The sequence below is a fragment of the Episyrphus balteatus genome, chromosome 2, assembly GCF_945859705.1.
Source record: "Episyrphus balteatus chromosome 2, idEpiBalt1.1, whole genome shotgun sequence".
In the NCBI taxonomy this organism is placed as follows: Eukaryota; Metazoa; Arthropoda; class Insecta; order Diptera; family Syrphidae; genus Episyrphus; species Episyrphus balteatus.
In genome coordinates this window covers 20123330-20138391 of record NC_079135.1, presented here as the reverse complement: position 1 = coordinate 20138391, position 15062 = coordinate 20123330, and the positions used below count along the sequence as shown (strand labels likewise).

Sequence of the window (15062 nt, the reverse complement as noted above, 5' to 3'; positions counted from 1 at the left end):
TTTCAACCACAGTTCGTTTAAAAAATCCAACCTAAATGGTGTAAAGTTAAAAAAAATTATTTTTATTAAAATGAAGTTTAATATAAATTTTATTAGTTTACTATCGGTTGGCATTCTTCTTTTTGCCAATCCAAGCAACTCAGGTGAACTAAGTTTTCATGAAGCTACTACTTCCCTTGCTTTGCCCTTGGCTACTGCAGCAGTAACTGCTTTGGCCATACCACCGCCAGTTGGACCGATTATTTTTGGCGCTCTAGGATTGCTAAATGTGTGTGCCAACTTTTTTAAACCACAACCACCACAGTCGCCAATGACTCCTGAGGTTATGTCAAGAGTTGATCTGATGGAAGTACAATCAAATATGATCAAACAAATTAAAGCTCTCGATACTCATGTCATGCAGCTGTCTGATCAAATTATTCGAGAACTTACAATGACAATTGAAACGCATGCATTTTTTGAAGACTTGCGAAAAAAAATTGAATATCTTCATCGGACTTATGTTGATAAGATGCGAGTTGTTATTAATACCAAAATTGTTGGTTCTCAGAAGAATAATACTTTTCAGGATATGATGAATTATGATAGTCGGTTTAGAAGGAAATTGAGATCGTTTGTTACTGATTTTATAACACCTAATTCGGATGGGGTTATGACATTGAAACCAGTCAAATTGTTCTTTGATTATTTGTTGGATAAGGAAAATATATTGGTAAGTCAAATTATTCTTCAAAATATTTTAATAAACTTTTATGTTTTTAAATGTGCATGATAAAGGAATCTCACAGATTTTTGTAGGGAATTTAATTTTTACTTGCGATATAGGTACTATATTACTGTCTGTCTGTCTGTCTGTCTGTCTGTCTGTCTGTCTGTCTGTCTGTCTGTCTGTCTGTCTGTATGTACCTCGAGCTACAGCCTAAACTATTCGAGTGATTTTGTTCAAACTTGGTAGTTAACAGTTTTGGGTGATTCCCTAGAGGACAAATTGAAATGTTTTTTTTAGGACCAAAACTAACGGTACCTGTCATATAACGGAAATAGAAAAGTTAATTTTTTTCAAAAACGGCTGTAACGATTTTGATTAAAATTTTTGAATAAAGTATTACACATAAGAGCCAACTTTCGAAATATAAAAATTATTTTTTTTACAGTTATTAACGGGACCTGCCATAGAACGGTTTTTTTAATTTATGAATATCTCGTTCAAGAATACCCCGATTTCAACGAAAATTTTTATACAAAAGCGTTTAAGTAAAGGTAATATTAAAACTTTAGAAAATTTTCAAAAAACTTATTTTTGGATTTTTAAAAAATATTTCAAAATTTTTTTTTGAAAAATCAGTTTTTTGAAAACGGGTTTATGAAAAATTTTGAAATTTCGTTTTTATGCGTAAATAAATTATTTCTTCAAAATGGCATAAAAACCTTTTTTTTGAATTATGATAGAAAATTTTTATATATAAAAAATTATTTTTTTAAAAAACGACCCTAACGATTTTCGAAATTTTTTTTCTAAAAATTCCTTTTTATACAAGAAGTAAACTGGCATACTTCGTTTTTTGTGAAAGATCATCTTAAACGGTATTTAATTAATTATAAAAACAGATTTTGTTTTTGAAAATATCAAATTTTAAATTTTCTTAATTTTCTTGAATAAAAAGCTTTAACATTGGAGTAAGTTTAAGCATAAGAGCAAGTACGTGCGACCCCAGTCGTGCATTTTATTTTTATTAAAATGTAATTTTAACTGTTAACATCTAACAATACACATAAAGCTCTTTCTTACAATTTTGACCACGAACTGGTGTGTGCCAGTTGATCTGTTCTACAATTATGTAGAAATTTTTGAAAAAAAGAAATTGAAATCGTTTGAATCATTTTTTAAAAATACAATTTTTAAGAAAGAAATTTTCTTACATTTTTTCCAAAAGACATATAAGAGCATAATAATAAATCAACATACCTACTAGAACAAAATTTCCAAATAGTTTACAAAAGATTTTTCGAAATAATTTTTTTTTAAATATTATTTAAATATGTTCTTTATGAAATTTTTGTTAAATTTTTAAACTAGAATTACTGCAACGCTTGTGTATTTTGTTCACTAGAAATTCAAAAATAAAAAATACCGTTCTATGACAGGAACCGTTAATAACGGTTAAAAGATAATATTTGTTTTATTTCAATAAAAAATTTGAATCAAAATAGTTTGAGGAGTTTTTGAAAAAAAAAAAAAAAACAAATTTCTCTTTTGGTTACCATTAGTTTTGGTTAAAAAAAAATAGAATTTTACCTGTAGAGAATTTCTTTAATGTTACAAATAAGACCCAGTTTTGTAATAAAAAAAAAATATTTTTTAATGGATATTAATGGTATTAGTTACAGAAACGTTTTATTTTTTATTTTTTATTTTCTCGCAAGCCAAAAGGTTGATTTCAATGAAAATATCAAAATTTAATAAAATTTTCGAAGAATACATTTCTAAATTTTATAAAAAGTAATCAAAATTTGTTTTTTGAAAAACCAATTTTTTGAAAACGGTTTGAAGAAATTTTTTTTTTTTTAATAACTAATAAATTCTTTAGAATGACAGTTTTTTTTTTTTAAATTGGCTCTAACGATTTTAAATTCCGGTATTTTTAAAAACAGATTGTAAATTGTTTGCATTACTATTGATATGAAATGCTAAAAAAAAAACAAACTCTTTCTGTCATAAAAGATTTAACTTAAAGTGTTTAGGGTGACCAGCGCCGTAGGGCGGCTACAATCCGCTGTGGATTTGGGCCATAAAGTGTACATTTACTATAAAAGCAAGTGCATGGGTTCTTTTTATTTCAATTTTGTGTTTAAAATGTGAATTCAGCTCCTAGAACAAGATGGTGCCCTTTTTAAGAACACATTTTAAAGCATGCTATTTTTGTTGCATATTTCTAGGATTATTTTTGTGGCGTAAGGGTGGGTTGCAAATATTTATTTTATGTAGAAGTTCAATAATTTGTCAGAAAGTAACGATTTCTAGAATTTCTTGAATTAAAAAAAAAAATCTAATAGATCTGCAAAACACCGTAGTCGCCTTGACTAAAATGATACCTACCCACAAGGTATCATTTTTGTCAAGGCGACTACGGTGTTTTGCATTTTTTTTTTTTTTTAATTTCGCGTTTTTTTATGTTGGAAGCTCACTTATGAGCTAAGAAGTTGAGCAAAACTAAGTATTTTTAAAACCATTTGAGATTCGAAATTATGGCTTGCACAAAAAACTTTCTTTTGAAAAGCTCAATTTACTGTTTAAATGAATCATTTACGTACACTTTCTTTTATTTTATTTTGTTAGAATTTTTAAGCAAATAAAAATTTTAGACAAATAAAGTGTATGCAGTTTTGAAAAGCTTCAAATTTGGATGCCAGCAAAATCTTTTTTTATTTATGATTTTACTGGCAAATTCAGACTTATTTTAGCAGAAAATTCAAAAAAAAAATTTGGCTTGCTTTAAAAATTTACTAAAATGAGATCCAAAATTTTTAGATATCACCATAAAGCTTCCGTTAAAATATTTTCAATACTAAACATATATTTCAGAATTTTTTATTAGGGACTTATTAATTTCAATCTAAAATTTTAGTAGCAAAAGGGTAAGTCGGGCGAATATGCCGGTTTTTGTAATATAGCATTCGCACTTTTATTTAAACTAAACACAAATTAGTTTCACCTTTCACAAATATATTTCACCTTTTAGCAAATATATTTCACCTTTTAGCAAATATAATTAAACTAAAAGCAATCATAATTAAACTAAAGCAAACTATTTAAACTTTTCGCAAATCTATTAAACCTAAACGCAAAATGATTTAACCTTTTTTAGAAAAGGCTTTTGATATCGTGCTATGAAGAAGGGATAAGAATTTAGAAGGTGAAATAAGTTTGTGTTTTGGTTAAATAGAATTGCTAAAAGTTTAAATAGTTTGCTTTAGTTTAATTATAATTGCTTTTAGTTTAATTATATTTGCTAAAAGGTGAAATATATTTGCTAAAAGGTGAAATATATTTGTGAAAAGGTTAAATAATTTGTGTTTAGTTTAAATAAAAGTGCGAATGCTATATGTCACTTTTCAATATTTTACACTACAAAGCTCATATTGGCAATTCTTACAATTCAGTTCGCTCAGTAATGCTTAGTTCACCTGACACACGGACACTCAAGTCTTTTGTTTATTTATTTTTGAAAATATTCCGGAAAATATAAGTCCAATATTGTCTTTTTATTAAACTTAGTTCGCTTAAAAACGTTATTTTTTTTGGATTTTTCAATTAAATTTACTTCAAAAAAGGTAAGATGCGATAAATGTAAGCCTAACGTGTGTTCCTGTCTAGACATGATATTTGGCGTTAATTTTTGTTCAGGGATGTTTTCATATTTTTGGACCTTTTGGGGTAAAATGCCACTTATTAAGGTTTTTTCAAAACTTTATTTAAAATGAGTTAAACGAATTAAAATTATGTTTTTATTGGTTTTTCTATTAAACAAAATGACAATCTAATAAATAAAAAAAAAAAAAATCTTGAACTAAACTTGCTTTTACTATTTAATATGATCGTTTTATTGTTAAGTGTGGCATATTCCCTCCACTTACCCTATTGAAATCTTGCAAAGTTTTCCAAAAAAAAAAAACTTATGATTTTTGAAAAAAAAAAATTCAAATTATTAGACTATTATGTGTTGGTTAATAGTTTTTTAATTATGGATATTTTTTAATGTTTGCATAGTTATTCATTTATAAAATCTTTTTTTGTTTTTCAAATTTTCATTTCAAGAAAAACAACTGCTTTGAACTGATCATCTCCTATTAATCCAGTCAAATAAGGGTTTAACCTCGGAATGAATGTTAGTAGAAATTTGTTTTGCTCAATATCTTCCTTTTGCCATTCTATAACATATCACAAAAGTCTAGAAAAATCTCATGTCCGCTTGTAGCGATTTCAAGGTCAAATCGCGAAATGGAGATTTTCAAAATTAGCAGAAATAGGCTATGGTACTATATACACATATGATACATGATGTCAAGGTATTTTTTAATGCTGATTCCAAAAAATCTAAAATCAAGACAATCTGACGTCTCTGGAAAAAGTTATACCTGTTTTTCATCTGTCAACTCATATTATTATAACAGTTGCAAACTTACTGCCGAAAAACCCTTAAAAGTTATGGTAGATGAACCAAATTTTGCATGAAGATTTTAGAACCCATCATTATTAAAAATCAAAACAATCCATTACAAAAAATATATATACCTACGAAATAATAGTATTTTTTGATGGAGGGGCAAATTTTAGGATATGCACTAAAGAAGATCCTTGTTCATCTTAGGAATAAGTGCTAATAGGCTAATTTTTTCATTTTAATCTTTGTTTGGATATTCTTTAACTACCCTCAAAAATCTAAAAAAATCTCATGTCCGCAAGTCCTAATTTTCTTGGTTTGAAAATAAGGTGCAGATTTTAAAAAATTAATAAGAAAAGTTTAAATTTTTATATGTATACCAACATAAGCGACATGATTTAGAGGTATTTTTTAACACTTATTCCAACAAAACTCACAAACAAGTCAACCTGACCATCCCTGAAAAGTAATGCACCTTATTCATGTTGATCTGACACAAATATCTGAAGTGTAGTTTTTCAATTTTTTAAAATCTGCACCTTATCTTCAAACCAAGAAAATTAGGACTTGCGGACATGAGATTTTTTTAGATTTTTGAGGGTAGTTAAAGAATATCCAAACAAAGATTAAAATGAAAAAATTAGCCTATTAGCACTTATTCCTAAGATGAACAAGGATCTTCTTTAGTGCATATCCTAAAATTTGCCCCTCCATCAAAAAATACTATTATTTCGTAGGTATATATATTTTTTGTAATGGATTGTTTTGATTTTTAATAATGATGGGTTCTAAAATCTTCATGCAAAATTTGGTTCATCTACCATAACTTTTAAGGGTTTTTCAGCAGTAAGTTTGCAACTGTTATAATAATATGAGTTGACAGATGAAAAACAGGTATAACTTTTTCCAGAGACGTCAGATTGTCTTGATTTTAGATTTTTTGGAATCAGCATTAAAAAATACCTTGACATCATGTATCATATGTGTATATAGTACCATAGCCTATTTCTGCTAATTTTGAAAATCTCCATTTCGCGATTTGACCTTGAAATCGCTACAAGCGGACATGAGATTTTTCTAGACTTTTGTGATATGTTATAGAATGGCAAAAGGAAGATATTGAGCAAAAAAAATTTCTACTAACATTCATTCCGAGATTTACCCCTTTTTTCTCCCTATTTTACTGTATCATAAAAAATAAAAAGAAATGATCAGATTCTGTGCAACTTTTCTAAAAACAAAACTAATTTGTGTTCACTGTGGTGTATACGTGTTTTTTTATACTTTATGAATTTCGGCGCTAAAACTCATTTCCATGGCCATTTTTTGTCAAAAACCAATTAAATGTGGTACATTTATAGACTTTTCTATGACCTCTTATTTAAAGTAATAATAGTTCATTATTTTGATATCATAGCCTTTTTATTGACATCAGATCTCGGCATATCAACACTTTTTAAGAAAGTGTAATTTAGTTCAAATTCAATTTTGTTTGTCTTAAAAATTTAGTATTATTTGAAAACAAAGTTGGCAACGATATACAGCAGCGAGCAAAAAAAATGCAAACGAAAGAGGTGTAAAGAGTTTTGAACAAGAACTAAGTTACTAAATTTGGTTAGTCAATTTGTGGAATATTTTACTCCAAAACCATTATTTGGTCAAAAGTCTACCTAAGTAAGCATTTTTAGACGAGCAAAAAATTGTTTGCATTTTTTTTTTGCTCGCTACTGTAACTCCAAAAAAGTCAATGTTTTAATGAAAATTGATAAAAAATTTCTTAAAATTGGGCAAATTAAAAAATAAAATCGCAAATATGACATAAATAAGTTCTTAAAGTGAAAATTTTAATTATTTATATTGTTAATTTTTTTTACAAATAAAAATAAATAAAATGAAAATTAATATCTTAATTAAAATACTTTTAACATGTTTTTCATTTAAATTTAGGTAGTTAAAATCGAACTTAAAAATTACCTGAATTTTGAAATTACAAAAGTCAAAAGTTTTTTTTGTTAGATTTTAGAATAGTGATGTTTTTTTATTAATAAATAATCTTCAGTAAAAGAATGAATTTTGACCTTGAAATTCATAAAAAGCACCACTGTGTCGTTGTATAAAAACGCATTTCACAAATCAAAAAATTTAAATTACGTAAAAATATTTGTTTTATTTTTTTTTTTTTCTAAGCAAAACCTTGAGCTCTCACAAAACAACTTTTGAGATGATATAATACATAGCTTTCTAACAGACTCTTCGTTTGAACAACTGTTCATTGGCATGGATTTTTATTGCAAAAAATCATAAATACTGTCATTTTAACAAATTTAGCAACAGTTTCTTTGACAAAATCAATCACTATCAGTTTGCAGTGATCTTTAAGAAAAGATATTTTTTTAAAATGAAGTTCAAGACACATTATTTATTAATTTGTTTAATGGTCTTTGTGAATTCAGTTGCGTTACAAAGTGCACTCGATGCAGCAACTACCATTGTCCTACCCGTTGCAAGTTCAGTGTTAACAGCTTTAGCCATTCCTCCACCAATTGGACCCATTCTAGCTGGGTCCCTAGGACTAATGAATGTATGTGCCAACATATTAAAACCTGAAAAACAAGAACAAGAAATCGCAGAAACACTTTCAAAACTCGATCTTTTAGAACTTAATACGGTTCTATTGGACGAAATCAAAAATCTTGATGTTCATATTATTGAACAATCTGAAATGATTATTCGTGAACTTACACTTACAGTCGAAACTCATGAGTTTTTTGAAAAATTACGCAAAACACTTGATTATCTTCATCGAATTTTTGTTGATAAAATGAAGATTGTAATTAATCGTAAAGTAGTTGGTCCGCAGAAGGAAAGTACTTTTCAAGATATGATGAATTATGATAGTCGTTTTAGACGAAAGCTAAGATCGTTTGTTAGTGATTTTATTTCACCAGCTTTTAGTGGATTGGCTTCATTGAAACCGATTAAGTTATTTTTTGATTATCTTTTGGAGAAGGAAGATTTGTTGGTGAGTAATTTTTGATGAATAACTTTAAACTTGGTAAGGATTTTGAAGTTTAGGAAAATCAAAATTCAAAAAATTGGTTTAAAACTTAACCAAAATTGGAGTTAAAGATTTTTTAAAGTTGAGCATTTTTTTTTTGGGAGACGGACACAATTACGAAATTTTGAATGCAGAAAATCTAGAATACGGAAAATCCGAAATCCAGAAACTTCAGAATCCCGAAAACCCCCCGAAAATAAAACAGAACATATATTCACAAATATTTTCGGGGTTCTTGATTTTCGAAATTTTGGGTTTTCGGGATTTTGACCCTAACCCTTTTTTTTTGTCCTGAGAGCTACGTGATATCGTTGCAATACGCTTTTTTCGGTTTTTATTTTTAAGTCTGGCAATTCTCTCCATTTTTAGAACTTCCTGTAAACCTTCAATAAATCAAATATTTGTATCTTTTTTTTTTTTGCAGGTTTCGACAGAAGATGATTACAATTCTGATTCATTGCACAATAGAATTTTCAAATCGTCCTTGTACATGATTAAAGTTTTGACTGAAGGATATGTTATGGCTGTATCAGCTCATGTTATTCAATATCAAGATGAAATTCGTGGTGGCAAAATTGGCGGTAAAAAAATTTCAAACCTCCCTAATCTTCGAAAACACAAAATTGACTTATATATTTTGCAGAGGCTGAAGCAACCAAGGACAATGCTATGAGTCTAATAGACGAATACAAAAACGATATGAAAACCCTTATCCAAAAAACTAAATGGACTTTAGATAAATCATCTCGAGAAGTTCGAAACAGTGGCAAATTTGATCTTATCGAGGGTAAATATAAATTTAAAAATCTCTTCGTATAATATTAAATTTTGTATTTACAATTTTTCAAAAAAAAAATTAAAGGAACAACTTTTGAAAGGATATCATTTGCCCAAACTCTACCTGACATTCAATGTTTTCAATCTGTTGGACGTTACCAATACAATTGTGTTAAAGAAGACCGATATATCAATTGGTCAAATTATGAAAATGGAACTTGTAGTGCCCGTTGGGATGTTATTCCACTTTATTCACAATTATTTATAAATCATAAAGTAAGAGGGTGTATTTGATATTATTTTTAAATTTTATTTAATAAATTTTTATTTTTCATTGAATTTTTATAGCAAATTGAAGATAAATCTCTTTATGCTTTTATGAATATAAGATATATAGCTGAAACAGAAGTATTAACAGATAAATTATTTGGACACAATAATACTGGTGATTCTGCGTTAGTTGAAAATCTTTATAAACAACATCCTGATTGTCATACCAAATTTTGTACAGCTTATAAGAAGAATTCTTATGCAATTTCAACACAACGTGTTAGTGCCATGCCTGGAAAGTAAGTTTTTTCTTATGAAATTAATATATTTTTAATTTTTGTTAACTTAAATTCAACAAAAAAAATTATCTTATTCAACTGAACTGACAATCTATAAGTGCCAATAATATCAATTTGGGTCAAAATCGCTTTTTTAACTGCTAAAAATTGTTTGTATTCCTCAATTTTTTTGCGTTACAATATCAATATTCTTAGGAACTGAATAGGGTCAAAATTTTTTTACGAAACAATTTTTTTCAGTTTTTTTTTTCTCGGGATATACCTAGTGAATTGCGAGGGGAGCCTTAATTTCGTAAATCAACATTCATAAGAAAATCTTTTTTTTTTAGGAAAAATTGATTTTTCGGCAAAAAAAAATCTTTTTTTTTTTTCAAAAAAAAAATGTTTTTAATTTTTTATAAAATTTTATTAAATTTATTTATTTATTAAAATTTTGGTAGACTTAAAAAATAATTTCTTAAATCAAATTTAGCTCCAATTGTACGCAATTTCAATTTTCCTGCTAAAGTGTATTTTAAAAAAATTCAAAATCATTAGAATATTTATAAAATTGTTTTTCAACATTATTGCTAAATACGTTATAACAAAATTTCCAAAAACAATCAAAATTTGAAAATTTTTGAAAAATTGATTTTTCAAAAATAAAAATCATTTTTTTGTGTGTTTTCTGAAATTTTTATCTATATTAAGTCAATTATGTATTTCCATATATTTAAATTGACATAGAATGGTTATACATTAATCAATTATAAAATAACATTTGCACCGATATTTTTGGAATGATATTTCAATATTTATAATAAACAACTGCGTTACTTTACTGCAAATTTCAGTTTTATTTGTAAAATTATATAATTAAGCTTTCCGATTTTCCTATTTGAAACTATAGGAACAAAGTAAGTCTCCTATGAAGTTAAATCACAGAAAAAAATTAATTTCAATTAAATAGTTTATTACCAAAATCAGTTTTAAAACTTTAAATACCACTGCGTTACCAAAATAAACCACAATATTACCGTGTTTTGTAAACAATTCGATCCAAATTTGGATTTCAAAAAGTAAATAATGTTAATTTTATAACTCATTATAGTTTTTCTACTAATTTCTACATTTTCTTCAAGAAAAATGAAATTAAAATAAGGACATTTTTTTAGGCACTATATAGTATTTTCGCCCATATTGTTATTTCCATTTCTGAATTCAACTAGCAATAAATAAGTCAGTATAATTTTGAAAAATAGATTCATATTTTATTACTTGTTGAAATTTTTGATATTACTTAATTTATGGAATTGAAAAGAAACTTTTTCTTCACAAAAATCTTCTTTTAAATTTATAAAAACAATAGGTACGATTAAATAATCGACGCGACGTTTGAAAAAAAAGATCATCAAAATAGGATCTGTAAGGCTGAGTTCCCTAATAGTGTCGTATTTTATGCTTAGTAAAAACAAAATTTCAAAAACCAAAATCAGTATCAAAAATTTTTTTAAAAATTGTCAAAAAAAAAACATTTTTTTTTTTGATGGATTCTAAAATCTTCATGCAAAATTTGGTTCATCTATACCATAACTTTTAAGGGTTTTTCGGTAGTAGGTTAGCAACTGTTATAATAATATGGGTTGAAAGATGAAAAACAGGTATAACTTTTTTCAGAGACGTCAGATTGTCTTGATTTTAGATTTTGGAATCAGCATTAAAAAATACCTTGAAATCATGTATCATATGTGTATATAATACCATAGCCTATTTTTGCTAATTTTGAAAATCTCGGATTTTCTAGACTTTTGAGATATGTTATAGAATGGCAAAAGGAAGATATTGAGCAAAAAAAAATTTCTATTAAGATTCATTCCGAGGTTAAACCCTTATTTGACTGGATTAGTAAGCTATTGCAATAAAAATATTTTTTTAGAAAGTGTTTAAGTAGGTAATCTAAGAGCTAAGAAAAATTTTGAAAAATATCAAATTTCGATTTTTTTTATTTTTTTTTTTTTTCATTTTAAATATTTTCAGTTTTATTTAAAAGTAGAACTAGATTGGGTTTAAAATTCTTCTGAAGTTAAAATTCTGTTTCACCAAATTCTGCTCTCAAAATTATATATTACAAAATTCTGCTTTTCACAGTTCTGTGTTACAAAATTTAAAAAATTAAAAGGTGCGGTTTTAAACATTTTCAAAATTTTTTTTTTTTAGAACTTTGTAGAATCATTCTTTCACTTATATATGCAAAATTTACAAAATTTACAAATTTGTTGCTTATAATTGATTTGATTACTTATTTAGGTATACTTTATCAATTTTTTTAATAAGGAATGGCACCTAATTTTCGATTTGAGGCCGAAATACATAATACTTTTTTTTAAATATTGTATTTCAAAATACTGTATCTTATTCAAAGTTATGTATGCACGAAATACTAAATAACCAAAATATTGTAATGCAAATTAAAAGAATTTGTTTTGTCAAAACTCTGTTTTCAAAATACTGTACTTTCAAATGCTTTAAAAAGTCTGAAAAAATTTTTTTTAAAACTCATTTTATACTATTTTTGTCCATGAATTGAATTTTAGTAAATAAATTACTTAGACAGAAAACTGCCTCAATAAATTCCTTATCGAACAGTGAAAACTATTATGTTTCTATGTCTTCTAGTTTTTGAGAAAATTGAAAAATAAAAACAAATGAAAACAAAAAATATTTTGAAAAAAGAAAAATCTGATAAAATAATTTTTCAATTTTCCCAAAAACTAGAAGACATAGAAACATATAGTTTTCACGGTTCGATAAGGAATTAATTGAGGCAGTTTTCTGTCTAAGTAATTTATTTACTAAAATTCAATTCATGGACAAAAATAGTATAAAATGAGTTTTTAAAAAATTTTTTTCCCCTATTTTTAACATTGAAATCGATTATTTCAAAAACTATTGGTAATATTATATTGATTTAAAAATTAGAATCAAATGCACAATTTTGCCTTTTGGAAATGGTATCATTTATTACTGTAAGTGTTGCCGTTGTTTTTTAATAATTTTTTTTTATTTTGATAATTTTTTTTTAGAAAAATGCCCCTCCCACCTAAACGGGGGGAGATAGACCCCCCTAACAAAGAAAAAAAATTTTGTATTGAGCTCCTCTACAAAAACCCTTCATCAAATCCTGGAGCCCAACTTATCCTACTACGTGCCGAAACAACATTTTTGTTCTATGCCTAAAAGTTCGAATTTCTGTAACTGGGTTGAAATTGAAAAATTTTTTTTTCTAAGCCAATTTTGAAGTGATTTTCATAAAAAATACCTCGATCAATTGGGAAATAGATATAGTCTTATAATATATTTTTAAAATAGCATGTTGTCTTGAAAACATATACTTTAACTTGATCCCGAAGTTGGGCAAATGACAAAAAAAATTGAATTTTTGATCTTTGACATCTTATAAATTCTAAGTGGTTTAACCGAGTTACATGTTTTATACATTGTTAAAAAGGTATATTTATCTTCTATCAGAAACTGTAAAAAATCGAAAATGGGTAAAAAATTGTCGAAGCTAGAATTTTTTCAATGGGTGAAGGTCCAAAAAACCGTTTTTTGCCCGTAACTCCAGATTTTGGGGGTGTTAGGGGATTTTCAAATACCGTTTCGTATTCAGTGCGACTAGCTCTACAAAACCTGATAGGTCTCCGCCCGCGTATATTTTGAGTGTTACACCGTGTAATTCTTTTATTCTTCTAAAATTAAAAATTTATCACTCAAAACTTATATTTAGTAAAATTTTCAAAGAAAAAAAAACTTACCACTCCATTTAAAATTATTCATTTCTATAACAAACGCTTAAAATGAAAATTTCGCAAAAAAAATCAGTAACCCTCTTTCAAAAAAAGTCAAAAAAATAATTTAATTTTATAAGAGGCATTTCATTACTAATGTTAAAATATGTAAAATTTGTTCTTGTTTGTTTACTTAAACATCGTTTGAAATGATTTTGACCACAAAACAAAGTATAGGATTTGATAAAAACGAATACACAAAATTAAAAAAGTTAAAAAAAAAACAAATATTTCTTAGGTAGATACCTATATTTAGGTAGTAAGAAAATTATTATTTTGTTTTCAAAAAAGCTGTTCGTATGCCATATTTGAAAAAATATTAATCAACATTTTAAAAACGGGATTTAAAAAAAAAATAACTAAGCCCGTTTTCAAAAAATTGATTTTTTTAAGAAAAATTTGAACTTTGTATTCAAATTGAAAAATATGTTTTTTGACATTTTTTGTAAAGTTTTGCTATTACGGTTACTTAAACGCTCCTCTATAAAAATTTTCGTTAAATTTAGTAAAAAAAATAATCTTATCCTTGGGATTAGTTACCTATATCAAAATAATAAAAAATATACACAGCAATTTTCTCTCATTTTTGTTATCCTTTTTGATAGTGTCATCACTGGTCTTCGTTACCGTCTAGAGAACAAAGTCATCTACATGGATATTCAACAAGGAAAATACATGGATATCCTTTCAGTTGATCCAGCTGTACCAGTATTTTGGACAAAAACACCTGAAAGTAATGAAATTGCATATTTAGGTGCTAAGCTAAAGAAAATCGAATTAGGTGACTTTTCACTACCAGAAAATGGCATTTTAACATGTAAGAAATATATTTTATTTATATTCTCGATTATTAATAATTAAATTAAAAACATTTTCCTTCTTTTTAGCAATTCAAATGAAAAAAACCACATTCCGAGGTGGATTAATAAAATTCATAACTAATGGCTTTAATCCATTAGACAACAAAACAGTTACCTTTATGAACAGTGAATTGGAATTGTAAGTTTTTTTTTCAAAAAATTGAACTTTTTTTAAAATTCTAATACTTTTTTTTTTTTTTTTGAATTTTTTTTACAGAAATGAAATCAAACTTGAACACGCAGATGATCCAAAATATGTTAATGATACCAAAAATTTAATTTCAAAACCTCTTGGTGCAGATAAACGTTATTCGGTCAGCTTCCAACCATCAGATTTTGAAAAAGACTTTGGTCAATCAACTGTTCCACTTTTGGATACCAGAGAATGTGTTTCTTATCCACCATCACCGCTAAATGGTATTAGATTGTATCATGAAGCTGCTGCAGGATCTGGTGGTTTGATTGCAATAAGTTTGATACAACCCGATATGTCAAACCTACTTGATTTCAAACAAATTGAACAAGCAACTGATACTCTTTTTAAGCTTGATTGAATTTATCATGTAAATAGTTAATTTTTTTTTTTTTATCTAATAAAAGTTGCAATCTTGAGATCTTTAAAAACAAATTTTTTTTCTGAACAAATATGCCCCGAACTCCCCTACTTTTTTAAAAACAAAGGAAGATAAGATTTCCAAAAATCCGTACAAAAAAATTAGGTTTAAAATAAATAAATCATGATATCAATTTGACGCAAAAAAAAATATCACATATGCAATAAGCTTTTTTCAAAATCCATAAAAGTAGGC

The 15062-nt window shown here is 26.7% G+C and overlaps 1 protein-coding gene across 1 annotated transcript; it reads left to right on the top strand.

Moving 5' to 3' along the window:
- Window positions 1-9351: 9351 nt before the first annotated feature.
- Window positions 9352-14860, top strand: LOC129908739 (uncharacterized). Its single transcript, XM_055985468.1, has 4 exons — window positions 9352-9566; window positions 13999-14210; window positions 14281-14392; window positions 14471-14860. Exons 1-4 carry the CDS (start codon window positions 9376-9378, stop codon window positions 14805-14807), a joined length of 852 nt encoding a protein of 283 aa, XP_055841443.1. The 5' UTR covers window positions 9352-9375; the 3' UTR covers window positions 14808-14860.
- Window positions 14861-15062: the final 202 nt, after the last annotated feature.

What these genes read in the sequence shown, in the direction of transcription:
- LOC129908739 (XM_055985468.1), top strand. Translation starts at nt 9,376, where the DNA reads ATGAATATAAGATATATAGCTGAAACAGAAGTATTAACAGATAAATTA. An exon ending in GTTAGTGCCATGCCTGGAAA is followed by an intron (nt 9,567 to 13,998) that starts GTAAGTTTTTTC and finishes CCTTTTTGATAG; the next exon opens with TGTCATCACTGGTCTTCGTT. An exon ending in ATGAACAGTGAATTGGAATT is followed by an intron (nt 14,393 to 14,470) that starts GTAAGTTTTTTT and finishes TTTTTTTTACAG; the next exon opens with AAATGAAATCAAACTTGAAC.